General features: G+C 34.4%; 2 protein-coding genes and 1 long non-coding RNA gene across 4 annotated transcripts in view; 1 reads left to right on the forward strand and 2 right to left on the reverse strand.

The window, feature by feature from the left end:
• Positions 1-2,486: 2,486 nt before the first annotated feature.
• LOC125660410 (uncharacterized) lies at positions 2,487-11,069 on the reverse strand. 2 transcript variants are annotated; one of them, XM_056150174.1, is made up of 5 exons: positions 9,546-11,069; positions 7,938-8,355; positions 5,877-5,906; positions 4,372-4,640; positions 2,487-3,589 (listed from the first exon to the last, which is right to left on the reverse strand). In XM_056150174.1, the coding sequence occupies exons 1-5, from the start codon at positions 10,036-10,038 to the stop codon at positions 3,411-3,413; spliced, it is 1,389 nt and encodes a 462-aa protein (XP_056006149.1). In that variant the 5' UTR covers positions 10,039-11,069; the 3' UTR covers positions 2,487-3,410. The 2 variants fall into 2 exon arrangements, with proteins under 2 accessions (XP_056006149.1, XP_056006150.1); XM_056150175.1 differs by lacking the exon at positions 5,877-5,906 and having other exon boundaries at positions 2,491-3,589.
• Positions 11,070-12,600: 1,531 nt separating this feature from the next.
• LOC125660414 (uncharacterized) lies at positions 12,601-18,992 on the forward strand. The gene is made up of 2 exons (XR_007364323.2): positions 12,601-12,641; positions 17,805-18,992. It is a non-coding gene; the product is annotated as an uncharacterized LOC125660414 (long non-coding RNA).
• The window catches only part of LOC125660413 (uncharacterized), a 47,421-nt gene continuing 43,974 nt past the window's right edge, over positions 18,708-22,154 (reverse strand). Inside the window, exon 21 of the mRNA XM_048892234.2 lies at positions 18,708-19,324. Coding sequence (XP_048748191.1) covers positions 18,835-19,324 — 490 coding nt within the window. The 3' untranslated portion in view covers positions 18,708-18,834. The remainder of the gene's footprint in view (positions 19,325-22,154) is intronic.

The following is a 22,154-nucleotide window of genomic DNA, read 5'->3' on the forward strand; positions in this document are numbered from 1 at the left end:
TCTGAACAAAAGTTATGGTAATGTATGACTATACTAAGTACTAAAGTACTTTACATTCTAAATGAAATACAATTTCATTCAACTGTTACATATGATGAATCTAGCGAGACCTAATTGACAGGTCTGCAGTTGAAAGGGGTCTCAAATCCAATTGAAATAGAAGAAATTCTTCTTTAAAACGTGCTTTATTGAGATGTCGGAATATAGAACATGGTGAAATACAAATAGGAACGGTTACAAATATCCGTATAAGACATCAACATAATTCTAATGGGATATAACAGATATCTACATTTAAAACCTAGATTACGAAACAAAACACTCTAGTAATTTCTTTCTTTCTTTTGATTTTACCAGTGAGCAGAAAAGACACACATTTTCTAAGTTGTGTTACAAATATTTGAGCACCATTGCCTAGCCTAATTGAAATGATTTATAAGAAAAAGTATGATAGCAAATCCCCCCCTCTTCTTTTTTGAGAATTAAAGAGATGAGAAATAATACAATGCAATACGATATGTGTTTAAAGATAAGATATTTCCCCCCTACATTTATTCAAAATTTAAAGCTTTGCACAGAATTCTGAGCATATACTCAAAATGTGGTTGTCACAGCAACTTCTTGAATATATATTTTATTTGAGTAAAGAAATGTTTTTATCATATAAAAATGAGCAGGTATATCTCATTATAAAGTCTGCGTATTTAGTACACAATTGTTTATTTTGCAGCAGGTTAGCTGGAGACATATAATTTTTTTCTTCCATTTCAACGAATAATGGGTTTGTCAATTACAAAATATAACTGAAATGTCAATTGATGTCAAGAGTTTGAATCACCAAATCTATTTTCTGTTAATTTCTATAGTCAACTGGAACAGATTTTATCAATTTTGACCCCCCCCCCCCCCCCCCCCCCCCCCCCCCCCCGGTAAATCTGTTTCAGTCTGCTCATGGCTTTTAAACTTAAATCGAATAACTTGGTAGATGACTTTGTCATCCAGCGTTTATCCAAGTTTCGGCGAATTTTCCATGACGATGGGAATCATGCTTGTTGTCCTTTAAGGTACTCAATGTTTAACAATAAGAGATTGAACAATTTTGAATGATTTAAATCAAGATAAATGTTTATTGTTAAATAAGGATGAAAGTGAAATAGTCCAAATCTATATGACTGGTAGATTATTAGAAGCCATCTTATTGGACTGGAGACTTTTTTGGAAGAGTTACCCACCATTGATGAAAATAAGAAAAATCCAATTTTCTAAAAATATATGATTACCTTCATTTCATATTTTATATTGAGAAAGTTTATGTAACATTTTACCAAGATATTTGTATGAAAATACAATTTCTTTTTAAAATAATTTAATAAAACATGCTCTTCCCATAATTCACGGTGAAATAAATCAAGGTGTAATCAAAATTTTGTAAATTCCTTTGGTGGTTTCTATTTATTTGATAAACACTTCAAAATGATACCATGATTACAAAAATCACACCATCCACTTAACAGATATGAAATGTGATTGTTGAATACTTTAATCATCATATCAGATTTATTTTGTGCTGTATGTGGTAAACATATTTCAGCTTGAGTCAAAATCTAGCCTTTAAATGTAATTTAATATATATTTCTGCTCATATGCAATTAAACTTTTCAGAAACATAATAACATCCTTCATAATTATATTCTATATTTCTGTAGGCATTTAGAAATTTACATTTGTATGTCATTTCATATTACTTTCAGATTTCATCACACTGAGAGAATATAATGGTTATATATTACGAAGATACATAGATTACTCAAATTTCACTTAATGTATTGAATATTGTAATACAAGTAAAAATATATTTCAGTAAAATATTCAAGGGTGCCATTAAGCTGATACTCCCTCATAAAGAATACCAGTCACTGGAGACCACTCATGGACAACATCCCCTCACAAGGAATGTCACAGCATGCACTCACTGATAAATGCTGACACCCCCCCCCCCCTCTCTCTCTCTGATGTCCCCCCTCTTTATCACTCTCAGATATCCCTCTCTCTCTCACTCACTGATATCCCTCCTCTCTCTCTCATGTTGATATCCCCCTTCTTTCTCCTCTTTCTTTCACTGATATCTCCCCTCTCTCTCTCACACTGATATCCCCCCTCTCTCACTGATATCCCCCTCCTTCTCTCTCAAAAGGAATGCCACAGGCATGCACCCACTGAGAAATACTGAAACCCCCTCCCTCACAAGAGATGCCACTGGTATTTACCCATTCCTACATCACCCCCCACCCCCCCCCCTCTTCTCTTACACTTGGGATGCCACTGGTATTTACCAATTCAAATATGCTGACCCCCCCCCCCCCCCCCCCCCCCCCCCCCCAAAATCCCCCGTACAAAAGGAATACCACTGCCACTCACTCAGAAATCTGATATCTCATATGCAACATCACTGCCAGTCCCCTCTTATACAACACCACCCTCTCACACAAGAAATACCACTGCCAGCCTCCTCTTATACAACATCACCCCCTCACAAGAAATACCACTGCCATGTACCCCTTATACAACACCACCCCCTCACAAGAAATACCACTGCCATGTACCCCTTATACAACACCACCCCCTCACAAGAAATACCACTGCCATGTACCCATTACAGTGGTTTTCTCCCTTATATTACTTGTACCGATAAACAGTACAATTCCCAGTGCCAAACACTCGGTTTTTCTCAATTTTCAGGGTAAAAAATGCTCAGTAACAAATTGTTAAGTCTAGTAATTCGAGGCTCATAATTTACTTTATATGAAACATACGAGTTGACTAATTTCTTCACTTCTTCTTAAATGGAAAGTAAGTCAATATAAATGGCACTCTCATAAAATTTTAAACAATGAACACAAGTTTATTTATTAATTAAGATATGGTTTATTCAGTGTTCATATCAAAACAAATGCCATTTGTAGACATGAAAGAAAATTCCCAATTTGTTCTATTTTGATTCTATTTTTCCCAATTGAATGGGCATTAGTACCATTCCCATACACTAGAAATAAACCTACTACACTCGCATACCCCCTCCCCCTAAGGAATGCCATAAGCATGCACCCACTTATAAATGCTGACACTCCCTCCCCCTTCTTTTAAGGAATGCCACTGGCACCCACTCATAAACGCTAACATATTGCAGCACTTTCATACCTCCAACAAAGAAAATTCTGACAGCAGTTTCATCTGTTCACTTTTTGTTTTCCTAACTTCTCTCAATTTTTATGTTGTGAAAGTATACAGTAGAAGAATCACAACTGGAATTAAATTCTGTATTGCAGGGGAGACAATTTTATGCAAATACATGTATACTCTACAGCATACATTTTTGTATACACGTATGAAATTGGACAACATAAAATAATTTATGTACACCTACCTAGCCATACTTCGGCAAACTGCCCACTCCCTAGCTTTCTAACTCTTAATACCGTGTCCCTGGTTGTGGCATACTCGTCTGGTTTTCCCCGATCAAATGCCCAAATCAGAGACCGGGGCTTCATACAAGTCTGCAGTAGTTTGCAACACAGACCATCAACATTTTCTGCAATGACAGGAAGTTGAAATGTAATGTAACAAAAAACATTTAATATTTGAACTTTAATGGCATGGAACACAATATGAAACAAGAATCTCGTGATATGACTGTAACAGAAATATGTGTTTGTGAAATACAAGGCCCTAACCCCAGACATATTTGACCCTGACCTTTATCTTATATGACTGAGTCTTTAACCTTGACCTTTGACTATTTTGTACAGTTCAGATGTTATGACAATACTGACTCCATGACCTGACACACAAGATACTGGTTACCTTGACATTATACAGTTAATGACACAAAGAGTATAAATGATCCTAGATCCTCTCCTTTTTCTTAATTACATTTACTTCAAACTTAATAAACTTAAACAACTTCTATTATGAATGTCTCTTGTCCACTCAGATATTGATGTGAGGGGATCATTAACATGGGAGGAAATCGGAATACCCAGAGGAAAGGAAACCAGAATACCCAGAGGAAACCAGAATACCCAGAGAAAACGGAAATACCCAGAGAAAACGAAAATACCCAGAGAAAACTGGAATACCTGGTGAAAACCAGAATACCCAGAGAAAACGGAAATACCCAGAGGAAACAGGAATACCCAGAGGAAACCAGAATACCAAGAGGAAACTGGAATACCCGGTGAAAACCGGAATACCTAGAGGAAACCAGAATACCCTGTATATCCAAGGTTAACTTACAGAAGAAAAGAAACAAGACCAAAAATAAAGTATGCACCAATCTTTTTTTTCTGCAAGGCATATAATACAAATACACACCTGAATAGTGATTCACCAATTCATCCAGCGTCCGGAAACGTTTCCGTGGTGTAATGAAGTAATTCTGAAACGCAATTTGAGGGTCTCTCTGTGTGTGTATTTTGTAATGCTTCACTATGTACCCCCGTAATTCATCGCAGTCTCTCACTGACAGGGTGTAAGTGTCTGGGGCTGCCTCCCCTTGTCGGACTAGGTATGTCCCCTTGGGGTAGCCTGGGCTCAGCAGCCAATCTTCTGAGGCTTGTCTGGATACCTTACCGAAGTACCAACTGAAAAAACAAAACAACATTTTAATTTTCACTTTAAACACTAAACATTAAAGCAATACTAGCTCTAAATCTGAAAATTTTATTTTGTTGTAAAATAGTTATTATGATAGTTTTGTACGTAACATTAACTATAATAATCATTAATAAAATAAAAACTAAGTTTAAGATTTTATAAAAATAAAGATTTTTGTTCTATTGTATATTACAGCATTTTATAGAAATAAATTTTTGTACAGGAAGACAATAATAACACAATTTTGCTTCATTCAGAGCCTCTGTATGGGTTTTCTAACACATATATTATTAACGAAAGTTTATAAACATTAATTTTTTCTGTCATTGAAATAGTAAATCACAATTTTACGATAAAATTTTCCGACACCAAAATGACAACTGACATTGCATTAATGAAAAGTTGTTATAATAATACACGTATCCTTACATAATTTTGTCTTGAATAAAATTTTTCAAAACATGAATGTGATAATGTAACAGCATAAGTGAAGTAGAAAGATATATGTAACGTAACATTTAACAATTTCAAACTTTATCTGTTAGAAAACAGCTACACATTCACAGAGCGCTTTCAGCTTTGGTATTAAAATCAATCAGTCTGTTACAAGTAGCCAGTTGAGTGTTAAAGGGTTAATCAATATCATTCAAAATGATTTTCAGACACGAGATGGAAAATTTTCTCCCATTTATACAAACATTCAACCCAGTAAAGTCCACAAAAACTGGAAACTAATTTCCCAACACCTGCCACATACTGAAGATATCACACAACAAAAAAATTCACAAAAATTAGCTTTTCCAGAATTTTTTTCTGGCAATATTAGTTAAAAACACTTCAAGCTTTCAATTTTTATCCGTTTCACAAATTTTTTCCCCTTGTTGGTTTTATATTTAATTAAATCTATTTTAAATAATCTACATCTGTATGAAATTGCTGTTTTTGTCAAGTTAGTATATCAATTCTCCATTCATGAAAACCTTAAGGTGTTAGTAATAACTAAAATGTTGCCTTAGGATCCAAATTTCTAAAACAAAATTAAAATTAAATTTCAAAGGCTTTTTAAAAAAAATATGTTGATTCAAAATGTTCCTACTTTTCACTTATCCAAAAAAAAAAAAAAAATGCTGATTCAAAATCAATATACACAGCAACCCCATATAGATTCTTCATTAATGAACCCATCTACAATGTATTAAATTCTTATGAGCTGATGCTTTTACTTTCTCCTAGTGTGCCTTTTATCCTGTGACCTAAAAAAAATTAACGAAAGGAAAAAGTACACTGTTATGTCAATTAATTAATAGAATGAACTTGCAAGAACAAGGCTCAAGAAAAAAGTAGTCTTATCATCCTGCTAATGCATGCCGAGTCTGGAAATCAATTTCTAAACCGAATGCCCCTCGCAAGTCTTTTATCTCTTGCGTTTTCGTTGTACATCTTTTTCAATGCAGGGCCAGGTACCAAGGAAGGCAATAAACATCTTATATTTTACAAGCTCTTCGAGTTGCAGGTGTTTTCCAGGAGAAATGTAAAGTATTCCGGTGCCAAAACTCACATCTAGCTTACATAAGCTTTCAAGAGGGATGTATCTTGTATGAAATATTGTATGGAATGTCAAGAAAAAAATCTGCAGAAACCTCATTTGTTGGTGTTTTTTGGGTCTTGTTTTTTAATTCTACATGTATCCAAAATGCCTATAGTATTTTCTGGCAGGATGTTATCATAACATTCATTAAGAAATATCAATCGACTCCGTAACATATTCATATCAGAGTTCTAGAACTCTTATCCTAACGGACCAATGAAATTAAAAACATGTCAAAACAGATTTTTTTTCATTAGTTTGATATCTAGATGATTAGACACAATTTATGACCTTCTGGACGGAAGCTTGACTTGAACAGTATAGAAGATCATAAAAATATTTCAGAGATGAAACAGATATGACAGATTTCTAGCTGAAATCAGAGAGATGGGTTGGTGATACAAGGTGATAATTAGCATAATGATGATCAAAATGAGGGATAAAACTCTTCAACATATGGCACATGCCATCAATTTTTGGCTAGTTTTTCAGAGTCCTATAATATTCAGACATAATTGATCCTGTGATTACAGTTCTCAAGATCCGGAAGGCATACATTGCATGTTATCCAAGTGTTTGATAGCATCACATCTTAAACTTTATGCATTACATACACAAATAAATAACCTGAGAGAAAGAGAGAGAAAGAGAGAGAGAGAGAGAGAGAGAGAGAGAGAGAGAGAGAGAGAGAGAAAGAGAGAGAGATTGTGTATGCAATACTTCAATTATATATATAAACACAAATTTTGATTTAATTAAGAGAAATATAAATGTAGGGGTTTTCAAATATTTCCTATTGCAACTGCGACTTTTTGTAGAAACACACCATTATCTTTTCTGCTGGAAAAAAATTTGGAAAAAACAACAACCGAAAACTTTTGCAAGTTTTCTGTATCAGTGTTAGTGATTTCTGATGAATTTTAAGACTTCAAGCTGAGCATAGATATCTTGTATAAATAAGAACTGAAAAACAAATAGGAATTTTTCCATCAAGAATTTGATAAGATGAAGGATACAAAATATGTAGAACATTGATCATTTTTCTGTGACTCATCCGTGTAAACTTTTCAAATTTTTAAAAACAAGATTTGATAAATTCCTTAAAATCGTTCGCATTATATGTCTGAATCAAATCACAGATAAATTATTTCTCCCACATTCTTTGAAAATATCTCGCAAAATTTACATCCATTTCACAAATTGAATCCATTATCTGATGACTGAGTTACGTCAGAGTGAGCAATATTCTTTCGACGGATCAGAGTAAAACATTAAGAAAATTTTGAGATTGATAGTTTGAAACCAATGTACAATGGTTCCTGAACATGTCAAAAGGGTACCTTTATTTTGAAATGAAAAATCACTCATTTTCTTCAGCTTTACTGATACAATAACACATAAACAATAATATTGTTTATCAGAATCCCTTCCCCATTTTTACAGGTAAATTTTAAGGAACCATGGGAGTTTAATCCTTTTAAAAAATAGTTAAATGTTCACCTGACAAAACATCCATGCAAGATTTTTACTAAAGGTGAATGAAATTATTACATTTATAGTATGCAACTAAGCTTGAAATTTGACATTTAAAATCCTTCAGCACAGTTTCCAAAGTTTTCTTTCAATGCCTAAAATTGGGACACACAAAACAATCCCCCCCTCCCCCGAAGAGTCTTAAGAAGCATATCAAACTTACTCAAAAGTCCTCAGGTGCTGTTCCTGTGGAGTGGGAGGGGCAAATGTCCTTGGCGGGGACACTAGTGTGTTACTTGTCTGCTGTTTCCCCGGGGAGGGGCAGAACTTCCAGGGTTCCTCGTCTTCTTCTAGTGTGTCAGACAGGGAAAGGAGTAAGAAATTATCCTGGAAATCACCGATTCCCCTCTCGGGAATTTTCGTGTCCTTTCGGCACATGGGGCACGGAAAGTGTCCCGGTTTTTCACCGGGATGTCTCCTTACATAGTCCCTTAGACAGTGTTCACAAAAACTGTGTAGACATGGCAACGCTTTAGGCTTTATAAAGGATTCTAGACAAATCTTGCAAGACAAAAATTCTTCTTGTAACTTTTCACGTAGGCTTGATCGACTGGACGGCGTTTTGGCCATGGTTAGCCATTCTGAAATAAAGTAAAATCAATCTTAGTGTTTCTCCCCACATTGATTATTCATGGGAGGGTTCTATGCTGAACATCAGTTTCAACACACATTAAAAAAATGAAAAATTTTTGTAACACAAATTTCATATGAAATAAATTGACTCTTTGAAATTTCCTCTCCATACACAGTGAACAGAATTTGTTTGAGAGTTTGGGGGTATGATTTCCTTGGCCTCAGTGGCAATACCATTAATGGATTCACCGGTCTAATCAACTCTCAACTTGCTCTTTAAAGGGACCCCTTCTTTTATTTCATTCATTTTTTATCATCATTTTGGCCTGTGATCGGTAAAATGTGGCTGATGACGAGATGATCTTGTGAACATCCTGCCCATTATCTGTATTAAAGTTCAACCATACTGCTGTGATTTTCATGGGGGAAAAAATTGCAGCATTTTGATTGTTTCTGAAATTATCACTTCTGTTGGTAACCTCATTTTACATTTTAACGGGGAACGTGATGATACTATGATTATCTCACAAGTGGTTATCACTCCACTCAGTGATTGAATACTCTTGTCACTTTGCACCGGTTTTTGTTACCTTGTCAAAATAAAAGTTTGCAATGATTGCAAAGACCACTGGAAATTGTCTGCTCCCCAATGATACACTGGCAACTATTTAATTCTATGTAGATTTACAATCTGAGATCTAATGTCTTCATATTTCATTATGTACATGTATTTGTAGGATACTCATTCATCTAGACAATATTTACTTTCTCTGTGATCTCTATTGCTATTGATAATTTAACACCTTTCAATAGAACAGACAGTACTGATTTGAAAATATTAAAATGCACAATCCACAAAATACTTCAGCTAACAAAAATTCCATGTGCCATTTCCTGCCAAAGGAAAAAACATATGGCATTCTAACCCATCATGCACAGACTACATATCAATTCACCAATCTTTTGTACTAGTTTTGAGCAAAGTGATTAAAAAAAAACCCATAGAATACTAGTATTTGTATTTTGGGAAAAACATATGGCATTCTAACTCATCATGCATAACTATATGTCAATTCACCAATTTTTGTACTAGTTTTGAGCAAAGTGACTGAAAAAACAACCCATTGAAAACTTTGTATTTGTATTTGAATGATTAAAAGAATGTTTTCATCGAATGAACAGTCTACATTTAGACTACCTGGGACAAATGTCTTTTTCTTCTTGCGTAGTTTCGGCATAGTTGAAAAACGTTCCAGTCTATCACAGGGCACACTCGTTAACAGTTTTTCTGTTTCTGATGATATCACATCATTATTTGACCATCTTCTGATCTCAGACTCTGACCCTCTAACCCCTTCGGAGGACCAATCATCACTGGCCTTCCGTCCAGAAAGACGAATGTGACACTTGTCAGAAAAGTCCTCTTTTTGATCCACAAAATTCCATGGAATCAAATCCTCTGCTTCTGGAGCAGACGGTCTCAGTACTTTTGTTCCGCATGGAATTTTCCTGGCGTTACTCTTACCACACACATCTTCCGATTCTGACAAACTAGTGGGAGCATCCTGAAGCAGATTCACTTTGTCCCCATCCAAGGACTTCCCCAGTCCCATTAAAATTCTGCCTTTCTCCCCAGCTTTCCTCACAACATTGCTCAATTTGGCTTTACATTCTCTTCTCTTTCCCTCCATGTGATTAAAACCAGCAGAGAGAGAAAAAAAGAGAAGTGTTAAAACAGCACAGCTAAATCCTTGTTAAGCATATTAAACATATTAACACACTAATCCTTGCTGTTCCATGGGTATATCCTACCCATGTTGAAGTTGTTAATAATCCTCTTGCACTGATCACCTGAACAGATGACGTTTTTGGGATTGGGTCATGACGAGGCGGAGAGAGGGACAGAAGCATACACACACAGATGCTGAGAAAGCCTGAATTCAGAAGGCAGAAGAACTTCCGGAGTTTTCACCACACTGATGTTCAAGAGAGTTTTGTTAGTGAAGAGGATGCTCGCCTATCTGTCTATTCTGCTAACTCTTGTTTCCTGTTCATAATTACAGTGGGGCTCACCACGGGGCAAACACCTGTTAACAATCACCACCAGAACCAAAATATCTCACTTCTCCTCCCTCCTACCAGATGGGGGCCTGACCTTCCGTGTAAAACAAACAGGGAATGTCGCCTCCACCCTGTGTTGTACATGCTTCATCAAGGTTACATTTCCGATGCTGGACAAGAGATGGAAACGCTTTCCAAACTTTCCTCTGTCTCCCCTATTCTCTTTCATTTCCCCCCTCTCTTCTCATCAATGAAGCATCAGCACAGGATAGAAAGAGCTTTTATGAATTAAGTACAAATGCCAGCTGGGGTAATTATGCCCTAGTTTTTTCCCCCTCCTAATTACAATTACAGGTATAAGACATTTTATGGCTTTGGGGAACCACAAATTCTTTTCTCTGATCAGGGATTATGACATCATCTGACTTTACACCAGCAAAAGAAAATCCCCCCTGTTTAATTAGATGTTTAAAATATGTGGAATTTCCTTAAAGCAGGGAGGGGGATAAACAATTGCCAATCCCAAAACCGTGTGCATTGCATAACTTTCACAAAACATCCAATCAATTGTGTTTCTGCTGATGACAGGTGAGGGAATGCTAACAGATCCGATTTCAACACATGGCATTACCAGTTGTATACCAACATGAAGAATTCACAAAAAAACCCCAAAAAACGTGCGAAAACTTTACATTAAATATTCAAAGAACTCATTTCAATCAGCATTTATTATAAACTAAAATATTACTTGAAAACATTTCTAAATAGATTATATATCGTACATTCGATTCTTACTTGACAATTTCCTGGCTGTAGTAAAAACACTTCCAATTTCTTTTTTGTTAATATATATAGAGTTATCAACTGTAAATAGCTGAGTGGAGTGGGAGTCAAAAAGTCAAAAGCTGTTTATAGTGGAATTGTTAACAGGTTACTCCCCCGTCTTCATTTAGTGTGTGCAAACTTACCTCTATATTCAATCAAGATATATAAAAACCAAATATATATACAAAGTTAACTCTAAGATATATAAAAACCAAATATATATACAAAGTTAACTCTAAGATATATAAAAACCAAATATATATACAAAGTTAACTCTAAGATATATAAAAACCAAATATATATACAAAGTTAACTCGAAGACACTGCTTTATTCACAGACAGTGTGTTGCCTTTTTGCACTTATCTAATCAAAAATGTGACAGAAAAAAAAAATGGTCTTTCTCTGTGTTAAATAGATTAAAGGGAAGCTTCAAAGACATTTACCAACATTCACATTTTAATCATTAAAAGATTTGTCACAGCAGCAGCAGATTTGAGATCAGGTTGACACTGACAGCTGTGTCCTACTCTTAACAGCCTTCTAAAAACAATGAGCAAGATGAATTACCAATTTACATTTCATCACCTAATTCTCATACCCTAATTGATAATTCATCTCAATGAATCCGACATACAAAGTCATACATCTAGCTTCAGACCACTCTATGCTGCATGCTTGTGACATGTTTTGTTTCTCAATACTATACCAAATGATGAGCATTGATAATGTTTGTCATCATTCTGAATCTTCATTATACATGTCAGAGTATTTATAGTTCATACATCTACATTCTGAATCTTCATTATGCATGTCATAGTATTTATAGTTCATACATCTAGCTTTGGATTGTAGGTTATTCTAGATTAATCACTCCACTCCACTCAAGTTTTTTTTTACCCCAAGCCTCACAAAAAATGTGTGAAAATTTTACATTGAATATTCAAAGAACTCATTTCAATCAGCATTTATTATAAACTAAATATTACCTGAAAGCCTTTCTAAATAGATACCTATATATTGTACATTTGATTCTTACTTGACAAATTTCTGGCTGTAATAAAAACACTTTTACTATCTTTTTTGTTAAGTTTACCAACATGAACATCTATATTACAATGATGGAAACAGAAAAATTAAGTTCATACTCTAGCTTCAGAATCCCATTTGTAATAACTTCACAAATGCTGTTAATATAAATTTCTAATTTTTTTTTTAAAGTAATTAAAATTATGTATATTATCATTACATGTCCTAATTCAACATTCTATTTTGGTTAGAATTTCAGCTTAAACTCAAAGTGGTAAGGGAAATACCATATCCTAGGCTACTTAAAATTCTCCGAGCACATATCTTGCAGTGTTATTTACAAGATAGTGCAAAGATACAGTAAGTTATTGTGAAGAGGTGGTAAGTACTCTTTTTAAGAAATTGTTTACACACACATAACTTTTACAATCAAAAAGGAGAAGGAAACTTATGTAATTGGTAAAATTTCTCAGAAATATCAAATCTTCATGAATGTAATTCCTTGTACACTAATGATATATATAAAGCTCAAAATATGGTATAAACTTTCTCAGAAATATCAAATCTTCAAGAATGTAATTCTTTGTAATGTCAGACATATAAATCTCAAAGAGACTTCAAGACTTTACACAGATTTCTTTCATTGGTAATGATATAATTAATACCAATACAGTAGTGTGCTCAATTTCTTGACAGTGAAGTTATATTGTACATGAAGTAGAAAGACATCAAGATTTGTCCACCGATTTAAATACAGATACAAATGAAATATACACATCATTCTTTCCAATTACTGAACTGCTCAAAATTAATGAACCAAGCTATGGGATTAATTTCAGAGGTTGTATGTCTGAATCAAAAGTTAAAATATAACTGTGACTCTTTAGCACAATCAGTAAAAGTCCTTGTATTTTTGGATACTGAGGTCAAGTGTCACAGTGGGGCGTTAGCACAGTAAAGATCATAGGTAAAAATTTACAGCTACCCTCATAGCTGGTGTCAAATCCCTATGCATAATAACATAAAGCATGATGCAATGAATCAATCTCCCACAAATCTCAATGCCATAACACAACAAGCCAGAAGCCATAAAAAGGCATACTATCTAAACTGCAAATGATATAATTCTCATTCATTCATTTCATTCTTTTATCCACATTTTCTGCTGTATAATGCAAAAACAAACAATGCATTTTTAAATTATCATATAAAACAAAATATATTTAACTGCCAGGAGAAGAACACGACAGAACTTTAAACATATGCTGTGAGCAAATCTGCACAAGAAATATGGAATCTTTTTGACCAGACTTATGTAAAATCATCAATGAATAAAGAGTTTTATAACATCGGTGCTTACTGGCTAAATCTGATTTGAACCAATGAAGTTCTCCCTCTACAGTTATGCATGATTATACAAGAATAAGAGTTTAACAAGTTTACACGAGATACATCGGACCATTGGACGGCTAAATTTGATTGGAACCAATGAAGTCCTTCCTATATAGTTGACTACTACTTCTGTTAAGGTTCATGTTTTTATTCTAATGTGTCATTAATAATATAATTTAACACATTGTATCTATATCTATATATTCAGTGCAGGCAACTTGTAGGGGAGGGGGAAATTATTTTATTCTCCATGCATGATTTATGAAATGCATAGAATGTATCCAATATTTCAACTTACTGAAACTAGGTAGTATTTCAAGCATATGTGCACTAAAACTGTTACCTTTCCCACCTCTAAAGTCTATATATGTGAATATGTTATAATTTGATTATCATTCTTTGAAAAGAATAGAGACAACATGTTTCAGGTTTGTAGCAGATGCAATGCTATAAACTTCATAAACAACTTCTGGACTTGAAATGTGCGGTAAAGATGCTACTCGATTTAAAAAAAAAAAGCAACCAATTTCACTGAATCACGAACGATTGGCATGTTTTAGGAAAACTCATCTGACGAGATAGGTAAATCACTAGCATCATCTGTTTTGCTCCGAACTATTTCATTCATAAAAAGGTGCAGTTAGAGAGGAGTGTACCGCCGTGTAGATAACCCACTTTCGATTAGTTTACTTGTACTTTATGGTAGTACCGACACATCAAATTATGAATGAGAAATTATCACAGTTCATCTGATAGCTATTCACTTGATGATCAAATATGATGTGTATCAATTCTACATCACATATACGGTACACATGAACTAATGTGTATATACAGTTACCACTTATAAACAATTATACATGTGGATAATTCCATAAAAAATACAATATGTGTATTTACATCAGAATAAAAGACATAAGGTTATTGAAGAAAATTAGGTATTTACGTAGAGGACTTAATATAGGTAGTGTCTGCTGTCTGATCCTGTTATAAATGATTTATCATAATAGAATACTGTTTAAATTTAAATTGTCAGTGTATCTTTTATCTAGGGAAGACAATATGTAATAAATTATTGCAATAATAATGTGCATCATTGGCTTTCTTTCCCCCTAATGATTCATGTTAAAAGCACAATATTTCAAATCTTTTTCCAAAATTTCCAACCTTCAGAGGGTAAACTTCATTTGAATTTTTTCCTGTTTCAGAATTAACTTAAAGGATCGTATAATTGCAAGGTATTCAACACAAAATCGTCTCATTTATTATCCCCAGAAAAAAATCTATTTTCATGAAAATATTGACCCTTATTGCCACATACTCATTTTGACAAAGGGGAATAAAGAAAGGAAAAAAATGTCATTATTCAAGAATAAAATTGTAACATAAAGTTTTGTCTATGAAGTAAATAACAGGAACATTTTAATGAAGACGGGAGTAAACTTTAAACCACTTTAAGGTAGTACTCAACACTGTCATAATGGCTGACTTCCTTTAAAAACATGGATGAAAATATCAATATCAGCAATATTTTACTTTTCCTTTTAAATACATAGCTGAGTAGCTCAGTAGGTTAGAATACCGACTGCTGAACTGTAGGTCGCAGGTTCGAGTCCAGCAGGGGTTTTAAACAATTTTCAGATTACCTTCTACTAAAACTGTATTTTTTGACAAAATAAAGTAAATTTGAAAATTTTCAACTTCAAAATATTGTTGTACATATTCTCCACTTTTCATCCATATCAAATTTCTCTGGTGTAGCATACCTCCTTTAGTTGATTTTTCAAGATATGCAAAGTATACCTTGTCTGAATTTAAATGAGCAATATTCCTTGCATATAATTTTCCTTATGGATGGTTGTGTATACAAAAAATAAATGTAATATCCTTAGGAAGGGGTGGGGGTGGGGACATGATTTACCGAGATGCAATACTTTGAATACAAATGACCAAGGCTACTGCAACCCATGTTGCTACCAAGCCATTTAGATACAGGCCATCAGATGCACTCCAACCTGCAGCGATCAGTGAAACCATTCTAGTAATAAAGAGTTTGCGATAAAACTGTTTCTACAGTTACTGAAATTAAAATTGAAATGCTACTTAAAATTGTGAAATGAAAGACTTCAATACCTAAGCCTTTTAGATAATGCATGCTAAATATGGGTATGAAAAAAATGCACATATATATATATATATTATGTGCTTAATATTTTAAACTGCTGACAATCTTTGATGCATTCATCTTTAAAAAAAAATATTAAATACCTTCACGTGTTGTTATTCACGGTCTCATCTTGAAAAAAAAAATTGAATAAATCAGAATCCTTCGATTTTAATTACCCATACATTTAATCGTATAAAGGAACAAAGCTTCCTGTTAAAAAACCTTCAAGTTGATTAATATGATGTCATTTCATTATCTAACTACAGAGACCGAGTTCAATAATGCTGTTTGACTACTCATAGTCTCAAACTGTCAGGAGGTATTCCTGTAGCAGAGTTGTCGAAAACTGTCGGCAAGGTCGGTAAAATTTTCGCTGGACCGATCATTTTCTAGAAAATGTCAGTCCAAATGGCCGTTTGAAAATATCGGACGTGATCCGATTATTTTAGAGCTCGGGTTCAAGATGCGCAAGTGAAGGTCACTCAAACAACATGGCCGCACGGCCAATCAAATTTATAAAAGGTTCTTTACCTGGGAAGAAAAGACTGATCGTGGTAGCTCAGTTGTAGACCGTTCGCTTCGTAACTGGAAGGTCGTGAGTTTGAGTTCTGCTTGTGCCATGACCATGTCAAACCCAAGATGTAAATATATCCTCGCCAAACGCTCGGCATTTAGCAGTGAGATGAGAGTTACAGGTCTTTCGGATATGACCTCCAATGTTGCGGCAGGTTTTAAGTTACACGTTAAAGAACCCTCACTACTACAGTCTTTAGTCAAAGTACAAAGCATAGATCTAAATTTGTGGTGTTTCACCTACAGCTGGTCATGTCTCAATATGAGGGGAAAAGTTCTGACGGGACATAAAACAAACAAACAACTTGGTAAGAAGAAAAAAATGCTGAACCTGGACCACTTAGAAAATTACGAAGGCTTCTGTGCTAAGATGGTTGGAAAACTGACTGTATTTGGCTGGATATTATGAGTGGGAGACGCATTGCTGTTAAAACAATAAAAGGCATTTTGGTGCAGTTTTTCTTCTTCGTTCTTTTTATGCAATACAAGGTACTTGTATCTGGTCTGACAAAACTTTGTCCGGTCTGATAGAACCTTTAACTGTCAGACCAAATGTCTGACAATGATGTAAAAATTTCAACAACTCTGCTGTAAACTTGGACCATTTCAAAACAGTTACAAAACTTATCATAATACAGTTTATCATAGCTTCAGGAAGGTTAATCGTGGTCAGTAGCTGGACAAGAAGGGTGTAAACTGAGTACCAACTGTACCGTGAATAATATATAAATATATACAAGAATTAGTAATCCGAGATATTTCAAATCAGATTTATGATAATTTACCAGATCTGTTCACCACAACATCCGAATACAGTAAAACATGTTAAGTTTTATTATCTAATGATGTAACCCTTCACTTTGATCATCAGCTCAAGATTTTGTACAGAATTTCAACTGTTAATACACCTTTCATTCTGCATAATGAAAATGTGACTTGTGTACGGAAGCACTGAACATCAACAATCTACAGCTGATACATAATTAATAACAATCGTTTAATATTTAACTGATTGCATTTCATTCATTCATCACATCTCACTATGCGTACGCGATTTCACGTGTTGTTGTTACAACCAGGCACTGGGTAGTAAAATTTAATAAACTTATCATTCCGCTCTTTCAAATTTTATTCACACTGATGAAAAACACGCGCGTAATCATTTACTGTTCTCAACAGGTGCTAAATTCTGGTCAAGTGCCAGTACCACTACGAGCACAGGAAGTGAGCGGCGCCATTTTTAATAGTTGACATTATTCAATGAATTCCTCGGCAATTGCACCTGGTTTTCGATTTGAATGGAGAGCAATATTCATTAAAGTTACTTACATTCATGTATGTCTCTGTTTTGTATCTCTCCATGGGTCCTACATATTATTTGAGAGATCGTTCAGCTACATTTATTATTACAGGAAGTGCACCTATCCCATTTTGTACCATGTGCGCATGTTTTCACCCGATTTTTTAAACCGGAAATGGCAAAAAAAGAAAAGAAAAAGGGAGCGGATCCAAGGACAGCACACACTTCAGATAGTTAGTTTTCGGTATTGTTGTTTTTTTCTTTCTTTCTTGTTTGTATTTTTATTTATTATTTTATCTTCTTATTTAATAAGATACACATATAAAAAGTCAATAAGGTATGATTTGTTTTTAAAAAAGAATTATCTTTCTTCATTCTTCTTTGAAACAAAGGACAACATATTTGCTGCTCTCATTACATAATATGATAGATCAGAGACATACTCCATCTCGACACTGTCATATTCTATCATGCTTCCATGTGGTATCTTATAACTTGTAAGATTGATCGTTGTTCGTCATCTTCACATTTTTTTTATGTACTTTTTCTGTTCAATGCACTCACAGACCCTGGCGTTTGCTTTTGGTCACTCTTTCGAAGCTTTTAACTCTTGCAGTCTGACATCACTTGTGTTTCTCTACATTTAAATCTCAATCTAATACTCATCAATATTTGATCCTCATCGAAACCTACCAATAGTCACTACTGTATATAAATTCATATGTAACCCTTGCATGCTTATTTTCAATGCTTTTTAAGTGGTGATGGTAGTGGTGGGGGTAGGGGTCTAAAATCCGTTTTAATTTTACAGTTTTTATGTTCATTTCACATAAAAATGTTATGTTCATGAGAGTTTTGATATTATGATACATTATATTCAATACTGTTGTAATTTAACAGTTTTTGGTACACAGTGAAAACAGCAGGAAACGCAGTAGCAGAAATAAGGTTGTATACAGCATTGCATGTAAGAGTGGACCAAACAGCTGAGCTTTTTAAAATGAGTGACAAAATAATTTGCATCATAATTTAATCATCATTTTGAGTTTGATACATGTATAATGTAAACATAACACACTCTTTAAGTACTAATGATCAGTAACATTATTTATCTCCTATTTACACAGCTAACAGTACCGTAATCATGATACTACACTATTCGATTGACTCTCTGATTTATCCGAGAGTTCACTGGTTTTTTGCACTGTGACAGTCTCGTAGATATGCTCATCCTGCTCCTCTGAACCATAACGATCACTGGTCTGTACACCGTTAAAATAGGTTTGTCGGTGATTGTCCCAAGACTTGTGAATATGAACCCGCTCCTGCCCACTGATGTTGATTTCACTATCAAAATCTGCCAGTCTCTCTGACACAGGATTAGATATTTTAAAAAAATTATCATCACTGCTTGGATGAAAAATGTCCTCTTCAACCTCCTTGCCGTGAACAATGGGTGAAGATTGCCTAGTTGATTCTTCTGACGGAGGCACACTAAGCTCTCTCCGATAATCGCCAGTCATTCTCCCAAATGAGGCGAGAGAGCTTTGAGTGTCGGTTTTGTCAAAGTCACTGTATGGCTTTTCTCCCGGTTCACTACTTACTGGTCGTAGCAGAGCTGTCTGACTTTCTCTGAAACCAATGAGAATTGCTTCTGTAATTCATGGAACAAGAAATTTGAGAATTTCAGATGAAAGTAGGGAATTAACTAGATATAATCTTCATTTCCAAGCTAGAAAAATCCAAAGGTATGTAAATAAATCTAAGTTCACTAACAAAGCAATGCAACTTCAAATGACACTACACTCTCTTAATTTATTTAAGAAATGAATTTCATTTTTGAAAATACATGAGGGTATGAACTGCGATGTTTCATGCCAGCATACTTCATGAAGCGTGTAAGCAGTTCATGCCCTCTTTCTTTTTTTGTCATTATTTCCAGTCATTAAAATACACATACTATATTTATCAAGATTCATATGTGCATTGTACACAAATGCGTCACATGAGGAAATAGCTATCATTACAATTTGTAAAGATATCAAAGGCAGAAACATACATGTAAATATATTCAGGTTTGAACATAATCTGTGAATAATGATGCTTTAAAATGCCTTATCTATACGCCTTTATTACAGTACAACATCTAAAGGGACAATACTGAGGAAACAAGAAGTACTGTGAGCAATGCTCACTAAGAATACCTCCCGCTTACCCCAATCTCCCAAAGGGTGTTGTTAATAGGTATAAATTACCTCTTTCCTGGGTGTAAAAATATGGTATGCCTTTGTAGAAGAAAATGGAGTCCGAACACAAATCCATGGTATAAACCTATAATTTTGACCTTGAGATCAAAGGTCAAGGTCATAAAGAGGTCATGAATGTACATGATACATAGTCTCATGGTGATACACCCATGTCTTATGGTATGACTATGTCAAAACCCTATAATAAATTTTGACCTTGAGGTCAAAGTTCAAGGTCATATAGAGGTCATGAAGGTACCTGACACATCATCTCATGGTGATACACTCATGTGTCAAATATGGTATGCCTATGTCAAAGAACAAAGAAGTCATGACCCTGACACAAATCCATTGTAAAAACCTTTAATTTTGACCTTGAGGTCAAGGTCATATGGAGGTCATGAAGGTACCCGACACATCGTCTTATGGTGATACACTCATGTGTCAAATATGGTATGCCTATGTCAAAGAACAAAGAAGTTATGGCCCGGACACGAATCCATTGTAAAAAAAAAACCCCGTTAATTTTGACCTTGAGGTCAAGGGTCAAGGTCATGAAGGTACTCGACACATCGTCTCATGGTGATCCACCTGTGTGTCAAATATGGTATGCCTATGTCAAAGAACAAAGAAGTTATGGCCCGGACACGAATCTGCAGACAGACAGAGTGATTCCTATATACCCCCTGAACTTCGTTCGTGGGGGGGGGGGGGGGGGGGGGGGGGGGGGGGGGGGGGGGGTTGGGGGGGGGGGGTTATAAAAATGTCTTGTCTATTCACAAAATTTAAAAAAAACCAAAGATGTTATATCTACATTTCCATTGTTTTTACCAATAATAATATAAACTATAAGACTTTGTAGTCCAAATTCAAAGACCAATAGTTTCTTTTCTGTGCAGAAATCATTTGTTGAAATAGGTACACAAACGTCTTGCACTATAATTTTGATTACATGGATTGACAATTTCTTTAAGGTAGTGATTGCATGGGTCATTCAAAATTAATGAATCTGTGAATTTTTTTGATTTTTACATATTTTGTAGTTGACAGTACATATGTATCTGTAACTCATTATGAAAGTATCATATATGGTTTTCACGGAAATTGTGACGCTACGGTTGTCATAGTAACCCCTCTTGTCGACTTTCCGTAATAAATGGTACAGGTATTTCAGATGGTGTTTAAAAATGATACAAAAGGGGTAAGTGATACACATTTTATATCAAATTGAAGTTAAAGCCTTAAATGATATATAATTTGTATTAATATGTCCATTTATTTTCATATGAAGTAGAAGCAGGACTGCTTCTGAACAGTTTTAAGAAGGCAATTATTCACTAAAGCAGACATATTTTCACCCCCTGAGAAATAAATGACCAACGAATTTTTTTTATTCTTAAATATGTTTTAACATATGTTAGTAGGAAGTTTTCCTGAAAGTATCAACATTGGTTTTCAGGTTTACTATGGCGCTATATATGAGCTCTAAAGTTACCCCCCCCCCTCCCCCCTCCTTACATAAATGCTGCAGGTGATAATTATAATAGATATGCATCTTACATGCATTTATTTTAACTCATATTAAAACTATAAAGATGTTTTGATGTTTATTATTGAATTTATTCCACATAGAATGATAGTACTGTTGCTTTTGAGATGTTTTTATTACTTTCTGTTTGAAATTACTTGTACATTCATGCTCTGGACGTGTATGTTAAAAACGCGGGGAAACATAACCCATCCGATTGAAACTGTGCATTGTCGATACCTGCAACGTCTTTATTTTTTTCTCCTTTCAAACTAAGCGATTATCAAACAACAAAACTTTCTTATTTTTTATACTATAAGAAATAACTGAACTAATTGACAAAAAAGATATTAACAGCAAGTGCTGCTTTTCAGAATACACACTTTTTGATTTCTCTTAACATTCACGTTACATAGTAGCATTTTAGATTTATGTGCACTAACACTATATACATGTTATGAAATTCATAGCATTATATAATATTATTATGATTTTAATAGGCCTAGTGGTTTGTGAATTAAATTTACGTGCTGTAAGACTGAAAATTAACAGGGGTGGTATATGTATCATGGAGACTTAGGGCCTAATGACTATTATTTAAAAGATAATTAAAACAAGGGATTTTTCATTTGTATTGTATTTCATTTGTATATTTCTAAACATAGTTTCACTTTACCCTGTGTCTGGT

Source organism: Ostrea edulis, chromosome 9, assembly GCF_947568905.1.
Source record: "Ostrea edulis chromosome 9, xbOstEdul1.1, whole genome shotgun sequence".
Classification (NCBI taxonomy): Eukaryota; Metazoa; Mollusca; class Bivalvia; order Ostreida; family Ostreidae; genus Ostrea; species Ostrea edulis.

What these genes read in the sequence shown, in the direction of transcription:
- LOC125660410 (XM_056150174.1), bottom strand. Translation starts at nt 10,038, where the DNA reads ATGGAGGGAAAGAGAAGAGAATGTAAAGCCAAATTGAGCAATGTTGTG. An exon ending in CAGCACCTGAGGACTTTTGA is followed by an intron (nt 5,907 to 7,937) that starts GTAAGTTTGATA and finishes AATTTTTTTTAG; the next exon opens with GTCACAGGATAAAAGGCACA. An exon ending in AAAAGGCACACTAGGAGAAA is followed by an intron (nt 4,641 to 5,876) that starts GTAAAAGCATCA and finishes TTGTTTTTTCAG; the next exon opens with TTGGTACTTCGGTAAGGTAT.